Source organism: Dermacentor andersoni, chromosome 4, assembly GCF_023375885.2.
Source record: "Dermacentor andersoni chromosome 4, qqDerAnde1_hic_scaffold, whole genome shotgun sequence".
Classification (NCBI taxonomy): domain Eukaryota; kingdom Metazoa; phylum Arthropoda; class Arachnida; order Ixodida; family Ixodidae; genus Dermacentor; species Dermacentor andersoni.
Genome location: NC_092817.1, coordinates 43,339,359 through 43,359,333, shown reverse-complemented (window position 1 = coordinate 43,359,333; position 19,975 = coordinate 43,339,359). Strand labels below are relative to the sequence as shown.

Sequence of the window (19,975 nt, the reverse complement as noted above, 5' to 3'; positions counted from 1 at the left end):
TCCACTTAGCTGCAGGAATTCCGCGCCTATATAGAGCGGCTTATCTCCCGCTCCCCTCGTTCGCAGAAAGTTCTTTCGCCGCGCTTTCCGATGCGCTGATCTCCGTACCAAGGCATCGTCGCACCCATTCTTGCGACCACTTCCGACTTGCTAGCGTAATACCACACGATATCTTCATCATTGCCGTAATTAATCGGTAGATTTTTGTCTATTATACGAACCAATCATGCAGCGCATTTTTTTTTTCACAAATTGCGCACCTAATACCTTGAGTATTCTTCCTTGTGACAGTTAACCTTGGAATCGTTCATGCAATTTATACTGCGACAGCATTTTGATATAACCGTTTATAGAATCGTTAACAGAAAGCAACACGTTTGCTCATGCCCTGCAGCAACGTGCACTTGAGATTTTGACGCGCTTACTAAGGCTCTGCCCCTCAGATTCGACGTTTGGCAACATTTGCGAACCTTACTCGCTGTGGATGCGACACTGCCTGTGCGTCATGGGTCGGTAGAACAAGCGGACACTCACTCACCAATAACTTCCTTTTTGTGTGTTTTTGTAGGCTATGCGCTCACTCTTCTGTGCACTCGCACTCGTCGGCACTCATTCGCGTTCATTGAGTCGCTTCCATTCACAGTCAACGCCACCGCCACTCACTCACGTATACATACTCACGTCTGCTCATAACCACTCGCCGACTGTCAGGTCACGTTGATGCTCACGTTAACCGTCACTAACCCGTCGTTCATATTCACGTCCCACGCCCGTCCTTCCTCACTTACTGTCTCACGGCTGTGAAATGACGCATTACATCATTATATACCTGCATGATGAGTATATAGATGAGTATATGATAATTACAAGATGAGTGTAGTTCTGGTGATGCAGAGTTGCAAGCTTTTATTTAGTTTTCTTTTATCACCCACGAACATGCCTTGCGGCAAAGACTCTCCGAAAAAAATAAGAGAAAGGGCGTAAGCGATCGAGTATGAGTCATTGTTCTCGTTAGTGAGTATGCCGACCTATGCTCCGCGTACAAAAATAATCATGTGAATGAAAAGTAGAAAGAGACACACAGCTAGCAGGTGCCACGAATTGCCCACCTAAATGTGCTACAACAAAATAACAGTGGCCTTCCCGCGGCAATTCCGAATGCCACAGCGTACACAAGTAAACAATAAGCGCACACACGGCAGAGCGGCGTATCGATTGCTCAACTTCAGCACTACGCTTGTACCATTCATTTATTTGCGAACACGCCGCGGCAGCTCAGTGGCTATGACGTTGCGCTGCTGAGCGCGAGGTCGCGGGGCCGGTTCCCTGCCGGCCACGCGGCGCCCGCATTTAGATGGAAGCAGAAAAGGAAAAAAAGAAATAACGTCGTGAACAGTGCCGCAATGGGTGCACGTTAAAGAACCCCGAGTTATCAAAATTATTCCGCAGCCCCACGCTACGGTGTGCCTCATATTGTCATATAATGGTTTCGGAGCGTAAATGAAGGACGTTAGAAAGTTTCCGAGTCAGCGTTGGCAGGCAACCACTGTCGGAGGAAGCTATCCTCGGCCCATGGCCTGACACTGCAATTTCAATGCGTGCAACTAAAGCGGCTCTAGCAAGACAACTGTCTCATGTACATAAGCACTCACCACTTCTCTTATCATCATCATCCATCCCAGTACTCTCACTCCCCTTCCCTCTTCCCCAGTGCAGAGTAGCAGACTAGAGCGCACTAGCTCAGGCCGACCTCTCTGTCTTTCCTATCAATAAATTCTATTCTATATTGGAGCGTAAAGCATGAGAGCTTATTTCTTATTTTATTTATCAGTTGCAATGCGTCACGATTGCAAGCCTTGTTTCGGACTTCGCCACATAGAATACATATGGGAATACCGGGGCAGTTGGAGAAGTATGGGAGAGGCCTTTGCCCTGCAGTGGGCGTAACAAGGATCATGATGATGATGATGGTGGTGATGATGATGATGATGATGGTGATGATGATGGTGATGATGATGATGACATAGAATACAGGTGGACCAGTGACGCGCACTGCGAGGCGTTGGACGATTGCACTTTGTTTAGGTTTTTTTTTTTTTTTCCTTGCGTGCAGTGTCCACACTCCCTTGGCGCGAGACCGTTATGTTTTGTTTCGTTTTCAAGCAGTGACCCTTACCATATTATTATTATTTGTTTTGAACACGTGTATACAATTAACAGAAAAGGGAAAGCGAGGAGCAGGCTGGCAACTGCCAACGGAAGGGGCACAACACCTGTCTATACAATACTGACGGGAGATTGGCCAAGAGGCAGGCAGCTTTGCAAGTGTTTAAATTTTTAATGAACATTATTATTAGCAAATCACAACTTATTATACTAAATTATGGGTAGAAAATGAAAAAGAAAGTTGTAGAAATGAGAAAGAAAGAAAGCTAGAATAAATGTTTAGAAAATATAGTTTGAAATGAAGAAATAAAGTGAAATAATCAGCAATAGACAAGTTTAGAAATTTGAAGGGACACTAAAGAGAAAAATAACCTTAGGCTGTGTTAGTAAGTTACCATTCTGCAATACGAAATTTCCACTGTCACTGTTAGACGCGGCTTGGTAAGCTAGAACCATGGAGGAAGGAAAGCGAAGGAGAGGCCCCGGCTAGCCCGAGTGAGTGTGTGTGGCGGAAGTCACCTGCTATTTTTCGCGAAGGAGCACTGCACTGGGACTGGTGTTCCGAACGTCAACGTTGCCATAGCAACCGCGCTCCTGAAGCTCTCGCTGCTGCGCTCAGCCTCTGAAAAGTGAGATAAGATTATTCGGCCCGTGTCTTTCTCGCAGCGCATTCTGTTCGCGAGACGAACTATAGGCGGCTCGTAGCAATGCAAGTTCAAAGCTCGCGCCTAACTGCTCCGGCGAGCTGATTGGAGGCGCGAAGGGAGATGGCGCACGAACATGGCTGCATTTCCGGCTTCAAAAACGTGACGTCAGGACATCTACTTTTTTTTTTCTTTCCTCCGTGCATGCTTCAATGGCTAGAAAGGACGCGAAAACAAAAGGACGGGCGGCAGTGCCGTTTTGAACTGCCCGCACGAGCGCGTCGTGACGTGATGTGTTTTGACGTAGTCTGGTTGGGCGCAGTTAACTAATTATCGATAAATGTAACTTACATTTGAAATTTTAAAAGAGCCAAATACTGAACATTGGGCCAACAGGCGAAACGGGCCAATTGCGGGGGGAAAAAAGTACTTTAAAACCCATGACGTCACGCAAACGTACACCTCGTTGCGTATACCAGCGCTGACTGCTGGCGCGAAAATTAAAAAAAAAAAAAAGATCAAACTTTTGACCTTCATTTCTTTCTCCTCTAATAATTAGCTTATAGTCGCGAAATTAGTGAAAATAGTGTTTTGAAAGATTATAGCTTATTAGTTTAAACTGATTTAGTGCTTGTCTTTATAGTGCCAATTAAACAAGGTAATCGTTTTGTGCCACTATAGTAATGTTGCCAATAGAGGCGTCCCTGCGGCTGAAGCTCAGCAGCAAAGACGCCTCAAGGGAGAAAATGGCTGGCGAAGTTAATGCAAGACTCCCGTCGCCGCAACTTAGTTTGCTATGGCGTTGCGCTGCTGACCAGGAGTCCGTGGGTTCGACTCCCGCCAACTTGCTGAACGCTGGTGTACTTAGATTTTAAAGGCACGTTAAAGAACCCCAGGCGGTCAAAATTATTCCGGCGCCTCGTGTACCGCTGTACAGCTTCCAGAACATTTAACCCATTTAATTATGCTTTTTAATTATCATGAAAAGCCTAATCTGGCGCCTTATATGCACAGATGGCGCTCGGTCAGTGCCTCCTCTTGGCATTGTGTTGTTCACGGTAAGTGAATGTCACGATTAATTTTGCGAGCAGCTTCGTACATGACTAATACACGTTTCGGTAAGAGCAAAGCGAAAGAAAAAGAAACAAAAGAAAGCGGAAGGAAGCAGGCACTGCGTTCGCGAAACCGCGTTTCCGCTGCTATATACACACAGCTGCAAAGGCTTTTCGAGGTGGCAGTGCAACAGTCAATGCAGCTGCTTCGGGCCGTCCGATTCGGCTCCGGTGCCTTATCAAAATGTTTCAAACATATCATGCAGTATGGGACTGGGGTATGCCCCATCAATTACAGATCTCCATTCTTTCCTTTTTTGTTTTTTCTCGCAAATGAGGTATATGCAATCGCTTCGCCTGTGTGGTTGACTAGGTGTTGTAGGACACTTTACCTTCGTCAGCCGTGTTCAAATAGTGAGATTTTTTTTATTAGAACGGAATTCAAATGTTCGAGAAAAAAATGCATCTAGCAAAATATAGAGTACAGATCTCTCTTTCTCTCTCTCTCTCTATTTTCTTGTTATAACGGAGCTGTAATGGCATGTGCAGATGAGGGTTCTGTCTATTATAGCGTGCAGCTTTTTAAAAAAACAAGTAAACTAATCGTAAAAAAGGAAGTAACAAACAATCATGTTTAGTGTGGCGGTAACGATAAAGGAAATCGAGAGTATAAAGGAAGCTTGTCTGATCAGGATGATGCATACTTAAAAGGAAGATATCCGAATCATAAATATATTTTTAAATCATTTTGGTCAGTGTCCGGATCGCTTCCTTTTAAATGATGATAACAATAGCAGTTAGGAGGGAAAAAAGCAACTGCGCGAAAGCGATTAACGTTTAGTTCGCTATGGTCTGTTCTGTACTGGCCGGAAAGTTCAGCACTATCAGTAAGAAGAGGAAACTAAGTGAAAAGAAAATTGTGAGCGATTTGAGATCGCCTGAGAACGCAAACATCCAGACACGCTAGCAGGTGATAACGTCATCGTTATTCTTTTTTTTTTCGATTGTTTTGTTTTGTTTAAATTGCAATTAATTCAGAGCCTGACTAAAGAGAGGAAAACTTAGGAGCGAGTAAAAGAGAACATCTAAGAGAAATTTTTAATTAGCACGCTCTACAACGCAGATACACACGCACCATGCACACCCGCACCGGCATACGCAAACACACACGCACGTATACAGCCGTGTGTTTACAATCTTGAACTGCGTTATCCTTTCAGTTCTTGCATTTTCGCTGCTCGCCGCTTTCCTATGTACCAGTTTACTTTAACGATATCGCAACTAACTAACAAGCTATAGCTATATAACTGTTCACCCGTGCGGCTAACTATAGTTAATCAGTTAGCTAAATAAGCAGAAACCAATCGCATTTCATTTGCTGAGAGAAACTGATGGAGGGAATTCTCGATGCATAAGATGCCTGCGGTCGAGCCCCGACGAACCTGTGCCTTCGAATGCATGCACTATAGTTGCTTCAAAAGCAAAAAAAAAAAAGTACACAATGGCAACTTCTATCTGCAGTACGCCCCTCGGCACGCTGACGCAGTTCAAGGCTATACGCCTTCCCGACGCGTGAGACGTCGCCGTTACGAGAGCGTGCCGTTTCTAAATCCACAGTGTGACGGTTCACTTTGCTCGGGAGATCCTCCCCACACCCGCAGCCGGCCGCTAAAGTCGGCGGAGAAACTCGCTACGCACGCGGACGCTTCGTGTTTTACCCTTTCCGCCATTCCCTGTTTAGACTCGTGTGCCTTGCTGGACACAGCATAAACATAGCCTTGCAAACAAACCCGAGCGCTCTTCTTCGAACAGGCCGGGGATGACAAGGAAAAATAACGCAGACTTCAACCCATACAGACGCTTGCGGGGAGGGCTGAAGGTCAGTTGCAGCTTAAAGGCCAACTGCAAAAAAAGAAAAAATAATAATGATGTGGAACACGTAGAAAGTCCAGTTTCATATAGTGTAGATATACAGCATGCTCCGTGCAAAAGTTTCGTTTGATATAGGAGTGGATGCTTCACGAAAAGCTCGCAAGAATAGTCCCTTTCGATACAAAGATATTGAGGGAAAAAGAAAATAACGCCGCCATTGCTGCCTGCCGCTAAATACGCAGCGCCTAGTGTCCCTGTATATGTGCGAAGGGGATGTATTTCCTGTATATGCGAAGCGGGGATATATGCCCTGTATATGCTCCCATATAAGCTGCACGTACCTCGTGAACCAGCGCGGCGCGCGGCTCCTCCGGGAATCGGTGGCGCCCGAGATGTGCTGGAAGTCTCGGAGACGGTGTGCTGGGACTTGCGTCACATCCGGGAACCGTTAAGCGCACGCGTCGTCTGCTACGACGCTATTGAAAAGCCCTTAATAAGGATGTAATGACGAAGAAGAGCACAAGAACAAGGCCAGCCAGATCGTCTCTTCCATGCCTGCTGTGCAACCAGTGGGCCAGCCGGATCGCCAGTGCTTGGCACGAGTGTGAGCCGTTCGGGCAACCAGCTGTTCCTGCTCTGCGTCACCTGCCTCCTCGGTTACGAAGAGACGTTACCCTCGGAACTGTTCAGTGCACCCATTACAAGAAAATTAAACGATTACCACTCCTGCAGCTTTGCCGATGTCGATTCGATGGCATGCGTATGCGCTATTTTAACCAATTTATCCAAAGCGAAATGTTGTTGCAGTTACGGACACTGAAGAGCAACAATAATTCAGTTTTATACTGATAATGTATTACTGCAAAACCCTAACTTCACTTACTTGGAGGTGAAATAACAGAATATTATTATGAAAAAACAAAGGCCGTATTTGCCTTTCTGAACGTCTCTTGGGAATATTTGTCTTATATTTAACTTAATCAAGCTTTCCACAAACATAGAACAAGTTTACTGCAAGTGGTTTTATTAACGTCATCGTGATCATCATCAGTATAATCAGTATTTTTTGAAGCTGTACAACCTTTGCGTGCTGCGTCCTTCAAAAATTAAAGTGAATTTGGTTCAACACTTCCCATATTGCGAATAGGGCACATTCATATCGCAGACGATAAACTACGAGGTGCCACCGAATACTGACGGCGCAAGGTACCTTCTGCTTGAGGTCTTTCGGTCCAATATTCCGTGAGCTAATTAAATATGTGAGAAACTCCTCAGCTATTATGCTGTTGGTGACTGCGACAATAATCTTCTTAGTTTCATGAGCGCGTGCTGTTTTTACTTAAAATTAGTCCAGCCCATATGAAAAGTTCTTTTTTTTATTTTCTTGTGGCAGCTGGATATTGCTCTGGTTGAAATCTTTCAATAGTAACTTCTTAATGGACACCCAGTTTATATTGATAAAGTTTTTTTGAATAACTCTACTTTGTTGATTTCATGGGAACAGCTTGATTATCAGACGACAAAATGGAGATCAAATTTCGATTATTTGAATTTCGCGCCAGACCCCTAGAGAAGGTTTATAAGTGTGACGTCATGGATTTCAATGTTTTTCGCATTTGGGCCCGTTGTGGTTCAGTAATAGTTCTTGAAACTTCCTAACCTCACGTTTCAGTTATTTTAAAGTACAATGCAGTCCATTTCTTTACTGGTAAAAATTTACCTAGACCCGAGCAGAGGGCGTCAAAATGCAGGACGTCACGGCGAATTGGCGCGGGAACTTCAAGATGGCGTGCCCGCCCCTCTTTCGTTCTGCGCATTTTTCTGGTTTACTAAGCTTCCTAACGCGGTGAGAGTGTTTTATTTTTGTGTGTATTGCTAAGGGGTAACTTAATAAAATATATCAACTTACATTTTCTCTCTAGTGTCCCTTTCTCACGGTTGCAGAGCGGCGTACACTGGACGGCATTTCCATGAATCTGTATCGCTGTAGAATAGCTAGAATAGCAGTTACCGATTTGCGGAACTGATGACGGCCTTTCGAGCCTGTCAACATTTCACGCTTCTTTTCCAAAGCTTAATGTTTTCTACATGTCAATTTTTACGAGGGAAGGGGAAGGCTCAACTCGGTACCAAGGTTTCGAGAAGAGGCAACACTTGGTTACTCATTCATACAAGCCGAATAAATTAACGGTCGTGTTCTAGCATAAAGCACACGAGGGTACATTGCGCGACGCGAATATGTAGGTTGATAACAGCTCGAGCTGGTGCAGTTGGTATCGAATCATACGCCTAAAAGGGTGCACTAAGTGGCCACATTTCAATCGGTACCCCGAAGCGTCTTCCGCGCGAACTTTTGTGTACTAGGAGCGGTTAAACGAGTTGTTGCAGTCTTAAGAACTTCAGAGCTCGCACAGTGTATTGCAGCAATTGTGTTAAGTATTGCTTGGATTCAGCGAGTTACGGTAGTCACGGTACACTTAGAACCAAAGCGGCCTCAGAGCAGCCGTACTATTTTGAACTTACCGCCAATCTGCCAACTGATTAATGGATTGAAATCCTGCACTAAAATATACTGCTTATAAATAAATTGAATTTTTTAAAATGTATCGGAGTACATTAAAATAAGCGCAAATTTAAATGTTTCTAAATATATTTATATGTTGTCAGAAAACTGCTGCATATTCTGCGGAGCTGATGCTGGGGGCCGTATACGGCTGACACGAAGTTTCACTGTGGTGGCTGGAATGTACTCGTATTTGTTGGCTCTCCGTGAATTTAGTCATCAAAATAACTCATGTGTCGGTGCCGCACGGATTCAAAGTTAACGCGAGCTTATGTAGGCGCGCGTCACGGTCGCCGGACGTCCACGTCGATAAAAACATGAACTGGCTGCGCCCGCGCTACATCATAGCCGTGTTCCTATTCTCAGAGGTGGTTCTCGGCAGCGGCGTACTCGTTCAGGACCGCTGGACAAATGCACTCACAGGCGACAAGGATGCATCGGATCACGCGCAAGGCAGTGCGCCTACGGCGGACGACAAAGGTAAACGGAAGAGTTCACCTCTACCGTTTTCCGTGCGCTCGTTAGCGAGAGCCCGTTCTGCGACATTCGGAAACGTCGAGGCTACGGGTCCGAGGCCCGAGCAAGGACGACCCACTGCACCTTTCTCGGCGTACTCGCGAAGTCAGCCGAGCGTTTCACCCGTTGCTACGTTGCCCCACCGGCCGGCGCGCGAAATTGCAGCACTTAAAAGTCTCTATAAATATTGATACATCGCACCGCATTGTTCTGTGTGGGGCGCACAAGTCGAGCCACTGTTGAATAGCAAGTGTCTGTGGCGTAGCGTCACAGTGTCTGACAAACGACACAGCACCGCGCGACGCCTTTGCTCCTGCTGGCCTAATAAGCAGATTTAAAACTCCGATCAAATCACCAACAGAAGTGTTTTGAGCAGCATTGCGAGATACGCTTGTGAGCTAATCACGCCGACATGTATGCTTCTCCACGAAGCAGGTTGCAGCCGCTTTTTAAGTATCATCTTTTCTTATTTTATTTGTCTGTTTTCGCATAATAACTATAATCGTAGCTCATTTCGTTGAAACGCCGTTCACAATTTTCATTCAGTTGCTTTTGACCAGCGCGCTGGTTGTTTTGTATAATATCTTGAATTGCTTCCGACCGTGTGAGAGGCTTCATCACGCCCCCCTTTACCTCAGCAAGTGGTTCGCGTTCGGACGCATGTGGTCATTTTGCGAAACTTGCACGACGGCGCGCAAATAAGCGATCGCGACAACCTCCCTGCCTTCTTCTTCGAGGCTTCGTTTTGACTGCCGCTCTGTCAACAAATACACACCAACAAAGCGAAGGCAACACGTGTGAACGAAAGCGTGATTCCGGCACTCGCCCCAAGTTGTAAAGCGTTGATTGAAAGGCTGCTCGCGGGGCGTTTGACGCGACGTATAGGTGCAAGTAAAATGTCACGGCTGATAGCGAAAAAAAGGAAACACAGGATTGTCTCCTTGTTGTTTCCGGCATCGGCCCTAACAGTGTCAGACTGTAGGCGCCGTTCCACGCGTGGCCTTGAAAATATATCGTGGCGTTTTCGTGGATCGCTGCCGGACCCCAGCGTTTTTTTGTCGTGCCGCCTTGGTCGTCGTCTGGGAAGAGCGAGCGCTCCGTCTGGTGCGACGCGGCGACGCATTCCGCCTAGGCCACCAGTCCATTGGCGCGTGACGTCACCAAATTGTTGAAACAACAACAGCAATTTTTAAAAAATGCGAAGCCTCAGAAACGCGCCCGACTGTCAAGGCCCAGATCCGCAGCGGCTGGTTGCGTGTCACGCGCACTTTAGGCCGCGTTTATGCGTTGTGAAGGCCAGCCGAGTTGCCGCGCTTCTGTAGGGTTTCAGTTTTATTTTGACTGGCAGTCGCCAGAGAATCGCCTGAATGAGTTTGATTTGAAGTGGGTTTCGCATAGCTCTATAGGGGCTAGCTTTAATTAGTCTTGCGGTATTGAACTTCTATGCATGATGTTTGTGGTCGTGAATCAAATAGTCTTCGCCTTGGACCTGGCTCAGCGTATGGAGAGATGAACTGCGGAAATAAGTATTTTGGAGTTACAAAAGTTGTTAGTCATATTTATTCATAGTAGCAGTGATAGTTCAAGCAGCATTATTGAGTATTATCTGAAAGCTCGCTTTCACAATTGCAAAACAATTTTGTGAAACAATTGTGTGAGTAGTGCGAGTAAAGTTCTAAAAATTCTGTCTTATCTAGCCTCATCTTTGGCTACATGAGTGATGTTTGAGTCCTCTAAGTGCATTTGAACCCAGTCATAAATAAACTGATCTCCTTTGTATTGGAGATCTTGCAACTACTTAATAATTTTCCAAGATGGCACTTTATATTTTACATTGCAACATGGAAGATTGTTCAAAATGATTGCACAGAGTCCGATCAATCTTCAAGAATCAGGATTCAACGAGGTACATAATTTAATCAGCACACTTATTGGTTAATCTGTTCATCCTCAGTACATGTACCTTGCTTGTTTATGTTGTGTCGCAAACAAACTGTCGCTTTCCATATCCATTGTGCCTCAGTGCTGTCACTCTGTATAGATTTCTTCACTCATGCTTATGAATTATTCACAACTGAGTTTGGTTGCCATGTGTTTAACGATCAAGCCTCACACTTTCAGGGAGCACAGCAACATGTGAGAAAGTGAAGGCATGCGATGACCTGCTGGGCTATGAAGCAATTCGAGCCCTGCATCAACAGCTGGATGATGATGACAATGGAAGCGTTGACATCGCTGAGACTGATGAGGTTTGCCTTTTGTATAACTTTCTCACAGCTGGGCGTCATTCTGAACTCGTAGCATTAAGACGTGGCAGATGGTGCATGGAAGGTCAAGTAGTACAATACTTGAATTCAGATGTAGCATTCAAGTTCGAAAGATGGCATTATAAAAATTCTGATGAGTTCGTTTTGCTTTGCATTTATGCTTGGTATGTTTTCTTTTTGAGACAAAGCTCAATCACTATAGTAAAGGTAAACAGGACACTGGCCGCTGCAAGAAGGGATTAAATCCTGCCAAATGCCATGTTATCGACCCCTGTATAAGATCATTACACAGCTCATCAGAAAGCCAGCACAGAAGATTTCCCCTTTCTGTCTTCAGTCTTTTGTCGGAAAAACCAGATGTGCACTGACATGTTCCATATGTCTCAACAATGCGCCCATTCTGCGTAAAGGTTTAAGTTTAAGTTTTATGAACTGTGACATTGAAAACAGACATTCTTTTTAACATGCTAATTCTTTCTTACCAAAGCCTTCAACATGCTGAACAAGTGTTTTTTAGTTCACTTCGGGAGGGTGTACCTTTTGCTATTCTTGCAACCAGTTCTAACTGCATTTAAACTGGCTTTAATAGAAAGCTAGAACGTACACGAGTGAGCGAAAGTATATGGACCCCAGGGTCAAGGCAAAACCTGAAATTGGCGAGTGCAGTAAAACGTTTTCAATGCCAAGTTTGGATTGCAGTCCTTAATTTCAACTTGAATTTACAGGCAGAGGAGAAAACCAGCTTTACCTTGCTATCCCTAATCCGTATACTTTTGCTCACGGGTGTACATACTGTTAGCTTCTGGCAAGCATCTGTGTCACACAGGTGCCTTCAGGCATGCCTGAATCAATGCACTGCCAAGTGTCATTTTCAACTGGACATGGTTTCAGTCCTTCTATAATATGCTTGGAGCTTTATGAATTAATTGCACTAAAAAAAGTACTCTGCACATCAACTTTAGTGAGGATTGAAACGGGCTGAGTAACATGGCTAAGCGCTGCCTAGTGAATGACCATTATGAAGGATGTTGTGAAAGTATACGTTAAGGGACACTAAAGTGAAAAATGATTTCTTCTGCATCAGTAAATTACCGTTCTACAACACCTAAAACACCACTCTTACAGCGATAAGACGTTTGGTAAGCCAGAAAAAGCGCAAGAACGAAATACGGGTGGCGACGCCTACTTGAGTTCCCGCACCTGGGGGCTGTGATGTCTTGGATTTTGATGGCATCTTCTAGGGCCTACTAATTATATATAACGGTACAGATTGACTACATTGTGTACTAAAGGAACCAAATATTAAACATGGCAAGTTTCGGGAACCTTTATTCAGCCAATGTGGCCCAAATGCGAAAACATACTTTGGAATCCCTGACGTCACGCTGACGTACCGGCGCTGGGGTTTCGGCGCAAAATTGAAATACTGATACTTGGATCTTCATTTTCTCATCTAATAATCAAACTATTTTTTTTTAATGACTGTCTGCAGGGTTCTCAAACAATGCTTCATTAGTCTAAACTGATTTATTGTTTCGCTTTAGTGTCCCTTTAAGGACTGTTGGGGTTAGTTAGAAGGCTATTAATGCAGGATGCAGGGTCAGTATTTCAATGACTTTTTCTGCTTGATTCTGATCCTATCACTACTGTTTTAGCCATTGTCAAAGCATGTGAAGAGAAAATAAAGAATACAAGCTCTCAGTGCAACTTATCTGCTGCGCATGTCGCCGCAAAGAGTGAAACATGAGTTTACACTTATTACCAAGGTTAAAGTTCTTTGGCATAAAGAGAAAAGTGAGATCTAGTATTAGCAGAGATTTGCAATCAGAGTGCATATGGTTGGGGGGGGGAGTGAGATCAAGAAAAAAACTTCCTTGTGAGCCCTTTTTGGCCAGGCTTGACATATTCTGCTGCTATTGGGACTGCAGGGCACCTTTCTTTAGTTACTTCTGCCACAAATTGAAACGGGTGTTTTTCTCTACTTTTAGAATTTGCCACTCCCCCCCCTCTTTCTTTTTCCTGGAAATGCATTTGCAGAGTTTTCCTATTTGTGAGACTTGAAAACCTATCTATTTCTTATTAATTTGTGGCATCTCGTGAATATTAATAGCATTCTGCCTTGTGAGTGACATAACCCATTTTTCCGTGAGCAGCTGTAATTTCTAGGAAGTTGGCCAGGTGAGTTATCGTGGAAGCTGTCTGACATGTTGAGCAGCAAGGATTAAACTATTCATTGCTGCTCAACATAACCAGCATGAGCCACCATTCTTTGTTCAGCCCAGTAATGAATAGGTATAGGCAGCATGTGATACCACGGAAATGAAATGCGTAGATGGAAGAATGATTACCTGTGTTGTTCGGTGTGTACAAGCTACGAATGCAGGATGAGAAAACATCTGTAGCTCGTACACACTGTGTCGAACCAACTAGCCTGCCAACATATATTCATAAAGGTCAGGGGGCTGCCTAGCAGTAAGGTTTACCTTGTATTCTGTATCCTGAAAACTTTCAATACACCTATATTTCTATTGACCCTTGTCAGATCATGTTCTTCAGTTATGAGTTTGTAACAGAATTCAGCATAAAAAGCCAGTAAAAAGAAAAAATAGGCAGGAAAATTTTACTATGCAGTGTACTTACTGGCATATAAATAATGGAAGCATTGTGATATGCTTTATTCTTATGTATGGATTGGAGTAATTATCATTTAAGAAGCTGTTTGTGAGTCCTTTGTCTTTGCTGCATATAATATGTATCTGTATAACTGGATACACTGTACTATTGCTGTCTTCTGCGTGCTTCTTGGTTGCAGTAGTCGTGAAATGTCTGAGAGTCCTGTGATTGTAAGCTCTTGCTTTTTTGTTATTTCCTGTACAGTCTTATAGTTTATATCACACAGTGACATAACTTAAATGGCCTTGAAAGTTTCCACCAAATTACATGTTACTAATTGAACAATACATGTTAGTCACAACAGTTTCTCCCACTTTCGAGTTCACTTTGTCACATTGCTCCTTTGGCCCATGAATGGAGGCACCAGTCATTGTTCTTATGTGTTTAATCTGTGCACTCTAGCACGTGGCTGTTGCATGTCTTTATCACTGGAGCTACACCTGCATCTCCTGTCATATAGAAATGCACAAACTGTGCACATGTGATGGTGAAAAGACTGTCAAATGCCCACCATCAGCTTGGCGAACTTCATGAAAGCTAGCTTTATAATAAAGGGGTGGAAAAAAGGTCTATTCAGAGAAAACATGAGTGCAAAATTTTTGGGTTTACAAAGCACGAGCGGTTGAAGTCATGAAGAGCCTTGTCTTGTTGCACTGTACTTGCAGCATGTCCTGTTTTGCATTCTCTCTGTTGTGACTGTGCTGTTTCTGTGTCCAGTTTCTTAGAGACGAGCTGCAGTACGAGAACGGCTATGAGCGGCAGAAGAAATTTCACGGCAATGACAAGTACATTTCCCTCGAGGAATTATGGCAATCCTGGCAGGTCTCTGAAGGTTTGTTGCCATCTTGAGTTGGCCTGCACTTAAACCAATTCTTTCCTGCCATGAATTTATCGTTACGCTCTCTGCAAGTTCTGCAGCAAATTTTTTTTTTTTTTTTTTGCCATGCAGATACGGTCGATTTGCAGTAAAAAGCAATTCCTCTGATTTTTCTTCTACAATGTCATGACTGCTTGCTTAAATTTCTGTGCATCACCTCTCGTGCATCACATGGTCCAGTTTGTACAAAAAAACAATGTTGAACAATAAAAAGAAAGAGAGCATTGTAACCAAGACTAAGCCAGGCAGCCTAGAGAGCTCTCAATGCCACTGGTGACATTACATCATGCCCGAGCTGTGTATGGGAGTACTTGTGGTGATGTCTGGAGAGATACGTTCAGCTATAACAAATTCTAAATGTTCTTGTTTCACACGATTCCCTGTTCTGTCAAAAAAAAAAAAGAAAGCAGCAGAACTCGTTTTATGATGACCATAAATGGTAATGTATTAGCATTTAATCAGTATAGTGACACAATGTATTGCCGCCATCGAAACACGTTATGTATTAGGTGTGTGCTGCAGTGAGATTCCTCTTTCGCGCTTCTCTGAGAACACTCAGCGCCATCAGGCGCCGCTACCGTGAAGCCTGCACATGGCCTCCAAAATGCATGGCATGCCGGTGCGTGCGAGCGCTGAGAAACATGCCATGTGGCAACCCTGCTCTCCTATCACGCTTCTTTCTGGATACGCTGCACCATCTAATAGCACTGCCAAGAAGTTCGCGCATTGCCTCTGAGATTAAAAGCGAGGCATGCCGGTGCGTGCAAATGCTGAGAATTGTTCGTTTCATGTAGCCTGTCTGCACGGAGAGTAATGTAATCACCAAACATGGGCACATTCTACTTACTCATCCCCGCATCAGTAATTTTTGTATGCATAGCTTCGGCCTTGGAAGCCAAAAAGTTTAAAAAGTCTAAAAAGGCCAAATATAAAGTGTCAGTTTAATTTGCATTGGGAAGATATTGGGCTGGCCAAGATTTTTAGATCTGAATTAACTAAAGCTTTGAATTGTCCGAGCTTGAAATATTGCAAGTTAATTGCGGCACTTACAACAAGCAATGACCAGTGCATTTATCTCCACAACTTTAAGGAGTCCTTTCTCAAGTTTAGGCCTGGATCATTGGCGCTCAGACCTTGCACAGAGAACATATTTCATGGTCTAGGTTGCAGAGCTGTACATTTTTCTCCAGTAATTACCTCCCTTATTCATCCAGTATATATGAAAACCCATTATCACTAATGGCCCTGGAATTCAATAAAGTGATTACAGCATGTCAAGATGGCTGGTCTCGGAACCTCCAAAACCCCTTGCCACTGATATTGTGTTACTTGATTTTTCACCTCTATCTCAGCCTTCATCCTCACCTTCCTTTTCCCCAAAGAATAAACTAAACCAGCAGTGTGCAAGCAGCGGCAAAAAGAATTTAACTGAGAAGTGTGGAGACCAGTTTTCTCAGTATGCTGAACTTGCTATGATGAGCTCCGATGCTGTAGGCGATTTGGGTTTCTTATTACTAGTCATCGTAATCATCAGCCTATTTTATGTCCACTACAGGCCTCTCCCTGTGATCTCCAATTACCCGGTTCTGCACCAACCGATTCTAGCTAGTGCCCGCGAATTTCCTAATTTCATCGCCCCACCTAGTCTTCTGCCGTTTTTGACTGCACTTCCCTTCTCTTGGCACTTATTCTGTAACCCTAATGGTCCACCAGTTATCTAACCTACGCATTACATGACATGCCCAGCTCCATTCTTTTCTCTTAATGTCAATTAGAATATCAGCTATACTCATTCGCTCTCTGATCCAAACCGCTCTCTTTTTGTCTCTTAAAGTTATGCCTAGCATTCTTTGTTCCATCACTCTTTGCGTGGTTCTTAACTTGTTCTCAAGCTTCTTTGTCATTCTCCAAATTTCTGCCCCATATGTCAGCACTGGTAGAATGCACTGATTGTACACCTTCCTTTTCAATGATAATGGTAAGCTTCCAGTCAGGAGCTGACAATGACTGCTGTAGGTGCTCCAAACCATTTTTGTTCTTCTGTAAATTTCCTTCTCATGATCAGCGTTCTCTGTGAGTGATTGACCTAGGCAAACGTACTCCTTCACAGACCCTGGCAAATCTGAACTCTTGTTTTGGACAAAACAAAAACGTTGCTGTTGCCAGAAGCAGTTATGCACATACAAGGTTTCAATATTTCATTTCCTCGCACACTTAACGTGCTAACAAGCTAGTGTTAACAAATTCTGTATAGTCAGCATAAATACTGCACGCATCACTGAGCATATACTGCACGTCATATTTGGACACTTCTAGTAGGAGCAAAAAAAAAAAAATAGTATGTCCTGTCTTGTCCTGTCTCCTTCTGTGCTCTTAAAATTTGTGCTTGCCCTTTCTTCTTCGTCCCTGCTGAGGTAGGGTTAGGCAGGCTGAAATGGCGATGGAATGATACCACTTAACTATACATGAAAGGCTTGCCTTGTGTAACTACGTCTTTGTCTATATATTATTCATTGTAAATGCTTCAGGACATGGTGTCTGCTTGCATGTTTTGTAGGTCTTGTAGTGCATCTTTTCTTAAACCCCTGTAGCTGTTCAAGTATACTGAAAGAAAACTTAACTTAAGCTTAAGTCCTATTTAGAAAACTGATCACCAATTTGAATAAAATTTGTTGCATCTAAAAAGAAAGAAGAAAAAAGAAAATTGTAGCAGTTGAGAAAAGGAAAGTCTTGTTTTAATTTTGTCCTGTAATAATTAATCTTTTCCAATCAAATGAAGATATAGTTCTTAAAAATACAGTTCCATTCTGAACTGATTCAGTGTTGCTTTTTAGCATCCATTTCAAGCCAAGCTCTGTAAATCTTTCTGCTTTGAATGCACTTTAAGGCGCAGCTTACAGAATTAGTGTGTGTTTGCATTGTGAAGTTACAGAAATGTGTACTTGTTGTTTCACATAAAACAATTGATTTGCATAAGTTCATATCAAAGATTCTAAGAATAACATCAATATTCTGAGAGCATCGATTACTAGAATTGTGCTTTTTCTTTAACGCACTAAGTTCATCTGAAAATCTCTGTATTTTGCATGTAATCTCAATAAAAATATTTGAGCTAGGCCTGAACTAAAGCTTCCCCTCAACTCTCCAGACCTGTTTTAAAGGAACTCTTCTGCTCTTCCACAATGTGAAAAGCAGCCTTGAGGCTTAAGCTGGCTAGCATTGTATTTTTCATGCTGCCAAATGAAAAGCTTTATCTGAAAGGCTGCTAAGCCTCGTAAAGCTCAGGCTACTGAATACCAAGTCAATAAAGCTATCTAGCTGCTTAACAGTGTGCACTCTTTCTGACACCAATGTGCTCATACCCATTTTTCTTCTCTCCTGTGCAACCTGTGCAACCCTGCAGTCCACAACTGGACGGTGGAAGAGACGATCGAGTGGCTGGTTAGCTGCGTTGAGCTGCCGCAGTATTCAAAGACCTTTGAAGAAAATGCGGTGGATGGCTCAACTCTGCCCAGGTAACATTAATTCATTCTGGCCACAGCATACCATACTAGTATTGCAGTCAATTCCCTCATTATGGAGATTGTAGGTAATATGTGGATTTTTGTACAGTTTAACATGCATCAACAAGGCACATTGCAACTTCTTTATTGTTCATGTTTAATTTCTGTTCTGCCCAAGCATCACAATGCCTCTGTGAAGCAGTTGTGCGTTAAGTTAGCAATTCATTTTATGATGTAATATCCTGCACTTAAGTAAACTGTGGAACATTCAAGTATGCCTTTTCCTAAATCTAGATGGTGATTGGCAAGTAACATTCAACATGAGTCATGTATATTTTAAACAATTATTTTTCTTTGTAATTTGAAAACTGGCCACCATGTGTTGTGAGAGGTTGATGGAAATAAATGACCCATGATTCATGGTGGTAGAATCCAGCATGCTGTTCTCAATTTAAGTAGGAATTATAATTTTAAATTGGCGAAGGAAGTCTCAAAAACCAAAAGCTGGCACAGCTTGGCGGTGAAATCTTGGTACAGGAAAAACTCTTTAATGCAGAAAATCGGATAATTCAGACTCGCCCTTCGATCTCGACAGGCATGTGCATTATTTAATGCAATGAAACTCTTAATTCAAATGCATTTGGGCACACATCGGTTCGGTCGGATGACTCTCGGAGCTCGGCAAGCACGCAGCAGCACAAAGGTGCGACGCGAAAGAGCAAAAATGGTGTTAGTGTCCATAAACACAAAGCAGCAGAGTTCACATTGCCATAGTCATCAATGGAAATGTTACGTGAATGACAGCAACGCCAGAACGCTTCGTGCCTATTTCTGCCTTTAAAGCCTTTATTCTTGCGTTTAACACCGCGCATAGCATTGCGTTAGTGGCGTGCTTTCATGACTGTGTAGTCATCCATGATTGCGCCGATAGCGGCTGCACTTTCGTTCACAGTAGTTATGCAAACAGTAGTTTCATTTTGACTCGGTAGGCACGTCGGTTGCGTGCCTTCATAACTGGGTTCGCCACCCTTGATCGTGTCGGTAGCAAGCGAGGTTTCGTCTGTAGATTTAGCAAATGGTAGTTTAGTTTTGACTCAGTGCATGCATCGGCCGTGCGCCTCCATAACCGCAAAGTTGCCGACCATGATTGCATTGACAGCGGCTGTTGTTTCGTCCACAGCGGTTGCAGCAAGCAACAGTTTCGTTTTTACCCAGTGCAAAGCTGTCGAGAATGAAGAGCACAGTCTACATTGCGGTGGGCATTGCAGTGTATTAAGTACAGCACGCTTATGGCTTAAAATTGCAGCACATATTGACACGTGTACTTGTTCATCTTTCTCTGGTGACCACTTTTCACCAGCTACCAAATGTTAAGCGGCATCAGTCGGTGCAGGGCACACCTGCATGTATTGGAAGTTTTTCTAATGTTGTCAATGGTTCTGTCTATTGTCTGTTAACGCCGAACCTTGTGTAATCTGATTGTATGCATGACGTGAATTGTGTAGTGCTTTCCGGAAGGCACGCGTACACCAGCAATTATGCTGGGACCTTCGATGAGTCATGTGTACTAAATGCCAACGCAGCTGACTCACTGATCAGATTTTGATGATCACCAATTGTGCTCGCCACTATCGTTGTGCTTTGAGTGTGGCCTTTTTCTGTGGGCACAGGTTTGCCCAATAAAGAGTTCGTTTCTGGGTTCGCAATTTTACTACTGTGTTCTTCACCGTCACTGAAATGTCACAGTATATTATTTCACGGTTGCGCTTTATTATATGCATGTTGCGAAGTAAAGGAAGTCTGCACTAACGAGCGTCTAACGCATCCCACATTGCATGGCGC

At 43.6% G+C, this 19,975-nt stretch overlaps 1 protein-coding gene across 9 annotated transcripts in view; it reads left to right on the top strand.

Moving 5' to 3' along the window:
- The first annotated feature begins 8,436 nt into the window (after window positions 1–8,436).
- Window positions 8,437–19,975, top strand: part of Stim (stromal interaction molecule) — a 53,002-nt gene continuing 41,463 nt past the window's right edge. For all 9 annotated transcript variants that reach the window (XM_050184128.3, XM_050184123.3, XM_050184127.3 and 6 more), the window contains exons 1-4: window positions 8,437–8,777; window positions 10,935–11,062; window positions 14,471–14,585; window positions 18,034–18,145. In XM_050184128.3, the coding sequence (XP_050040085.1) occupies window positions 8,615–8,777; window positions 10,935–11,062; window positions 14,471–14,585; window positions 18,034–18,145 (518 nt within the window). In that variant the 5' untranslated portion in view covers window positions 8,437–8,614. The remainder of the gene's footprint in view (window positions 8,778–10,934; window positions 11,063–14,470; window positions 14,586–18,033; window positions 18,146–19,975) is intronic.